The sequence below is a fragment of the Papaver somniferum genome, unplaced genomic scaffold (assembly GCF_003573695.1).
Source record: "Papaver somniferum cultivar HN1 unplaced genomic scaffold, ASM357369v1 unplaced-scaffold_19, whole genome shotgun sequence".
NCBI lineage: Eukaryota > Viridiplantae > Streptophyta > Magnoliopsida > Ranunculales > Papaveraceae > Papaver > Papaver somniferum.
This window is the reverse complement of record NW_020628818.1, coordinates 4,424,040-4,426,685: the sequence shown is the minus strand read 5'-3', so window position 1 is coordinate 4,426,685 and position 2,646 is coordinate 4,424,040. Positions and strand designations below refer to the sequence as shown.

The 2,646-nt window shown below is 39.6% G+C and overlaps 1 protein-coding gene across 1 annotated transcript; it reads right to left on the bottom strand.

The window, feature by feature from the left end:
- Positions 1–799: 799 nt before the first annotated feature.
- Positions 800–1,270, bottom strand: LOC113338429. Its single transcript, XM_026583857.1, has one exon. It carries the CDS (start codon positions 1,268–1,270, stop codon positions 800–802), a length of 471 nt encoding a protein of 156 aa, XP_026439642.1.
- Between the last annotated feature and the right edge of the window lie 1,376 nt (positions 1,271–2,646).

The following is a 2,646-nucleotide window of genomic DNA, read 5'->3' as shown; positions in this document are numbered from 1 at the left end:
GTCACAAGCTAGGTCTTTACTGATTTTCTGACTTCTAAATCCAACCCAAATTTATACCAAATCGAACCTTAATACCCCTGTTTCTCTTAACCTCTCAAATGTTTGTTGAGCCTTCCAAAATAACTTTAGAACCCAAATTTTGTAGATTGTTGATATTTTAGGTTTGTAAGAGTAAATAAGTAATTATAGAATCATTATATCATATTGGTCAAACGAAAAATTAACAAACAATCACGAGAAATTGATTAAATTAACGAATTTGGATGGAAAACCAAAAGACGCCCATATTTTTAACTCTCAAAAAAAGAAATACATCTATCTTTCGGGTACATCCTTATATATATCCTAACACAAATAACAGTATCGGAACCGAGGAACCCTGGTTCCATCCCCGCCTAAATCATATAAAAGCCACACTGAAACCCTAATTTTTATTCTATATTTTGTATAGCCCATCTAAAATCTTACACTTAGTCCACCAAAATCCACTTGTTTGTATAGAAATATTTTTAGGCCCCACTTTTGATTTCTGGTCCGCCACGGCCATACTGAGTCTGACAGGTAACAACTTCATCCGAAGTGCCGCGTGTCTGGCTTGTAAGGCATAGTGCACCAAGGCCAGCTGAACCCTCACCGTTTACCATATGGAGTATATACATCGCAAGGATTTCTCGTCGCCATCACTCACCTCCATTAACAAAAAGGAGAACAATAGAAAACTACTCTCTCAGTCTCCCGGTCTACCTTCCCCCTCCCTTCCTCATTTTTTTTTTTTAATAAGCAAAGGCCTTTAGCAACGCTAATAGTCTCCCTTAACTGCTGGAGCTAGCCAAGCAGGAGGCATAAACCAGTACATAGAAGTTTTCTTACGTTTAGCGCGAGCTAACTCATGAGAAACGATATTACAGATTATAGGTTGAAAACTAAAGATAGAAGCTATTAAATTAGAGGCAAATAACTGAATGTCTTTAAATATGGCATTTGTCCTAGAATCACCATCAAAAGAACCTAAAGAGAATTGTTCCACCAGCTTCTTAGCATCAATTTCAATGATGATATGGGTCATCTTCTGTTCCACTGCTTTCTTGAGAACTCCCCAGATGGCTCTAGCTTCAGCTTCTTCTGCAGACGAAACTTCAAAAACCATGGCAGCACAGAAAGAGGCTTTGCTAGTAGAATTTTTCATCACATATCCTGCACCATTATCTCCAGAGATGTCATCAAAAGCTCCATCAATGTTACATTTGATCCAACCAACCGAAGGGGGCATCCATTTGTGATTTAGAGATATGGGATTTGAAACGGTAGCAACATATTTTTCCTAGTAAGGAGCATTTCCCTAGCTCTTTCTATGATATACTTATGATTTTCAGACACATTTTGAAATACCAAGTTATTTCTACTGGTCCAAAGGGACCACAGGATAGCAACAAAGAGCTGTTGAGCATCATCAGGTAATCTAGAGTTTTGCTCCAGAAGCCAGAAAGTAAGCCACTGCTGAAAAGTTTTTTGAGTAAAGAAAGAAGTGTTTATGCAAAAACTTGACAAGAACCAAACTTTCAAAGCAAAAGGACACAGAACCAAAGTATGCATAATGTTTTCACGAGGACCCTTGCATCTGGCACATTCAACAGAATGCATGAGAATTCTGGTATGAAGGACAGTTCTAGCTGGAAGAGCATTTTTAGCAGCTTTCCAAAGAAAGAGTTGAATTCTGTGAGGAACTCTAATCTTCCAGATATGTAACCAAAGAATCTTACATGGAGAGGGACTAATGCCTTTGAGGCCCAAGTAAGCGGATTTTGAAGAAAATTTACCATTCTTCGATAGGTCCCAAGCCCTCATGTCAGGAGTGCAATGCTGGTTTAAGGGAATAGTGAAGATCTTCTTAACAGAAGCATCGACAAAGTGGGTAGAGAGTCTATAAACATTCCAAGTTCTAGTATGGTTATCAATGAAGTAATCAACTTTTATGCTAGGGTCCTGAGGGGTGAGAGGGTTGGGAGTAGCAGAACCCAAATTTGGAATCCATTTATCACACCAGGGGTCGATAAACTTTCCATCCCCAAAAATCCAGGAAACAAAGGGTTTAATCAACTCCTTTACAGCATGAAGGGAATTTCCAGGTCCAAGAGCATTTATCAGGACATTTGGCATTCGGTAAATCAGTCCTAGGGAAATATCTAACTTTTAAAATCTTAACCAACATGCAATCAGGGTTTTCAATAATTTTCCAAGCATTCCTAGCTAACATGGCAAGATTATTTGGCTCAGCTTTTCTGAAGCCCAAACCACCTTGAGAGTTAGGGGAGCGCAGAGTATCTCAACCCAAAAGATGGAGCTTTCTATCTTTTGGGTCAAGAGATTCTCCCCACCAGAATTTGCAGATATGGGCATCCATCTTTCTATTGAGGTGCTTTGGGATGAGAAAAGCCCCCATCTGGTACAAGGGGATAGCTTGGCCAATATGTTCCATCTGGTACAAGGGGATAGCTTGGCCAATATGTTTCACCAAAGTGGTTCTAGCAGCCTGAGAGAGGATCTTGTGAAGCCAAACAGTTATTCTGGCATCCACATCCTGAAGGATGCCCATATGGGTTTGGATTTTAGAAGCTTTGAAAATAGTAGGAGTACCAAGGTACTTCT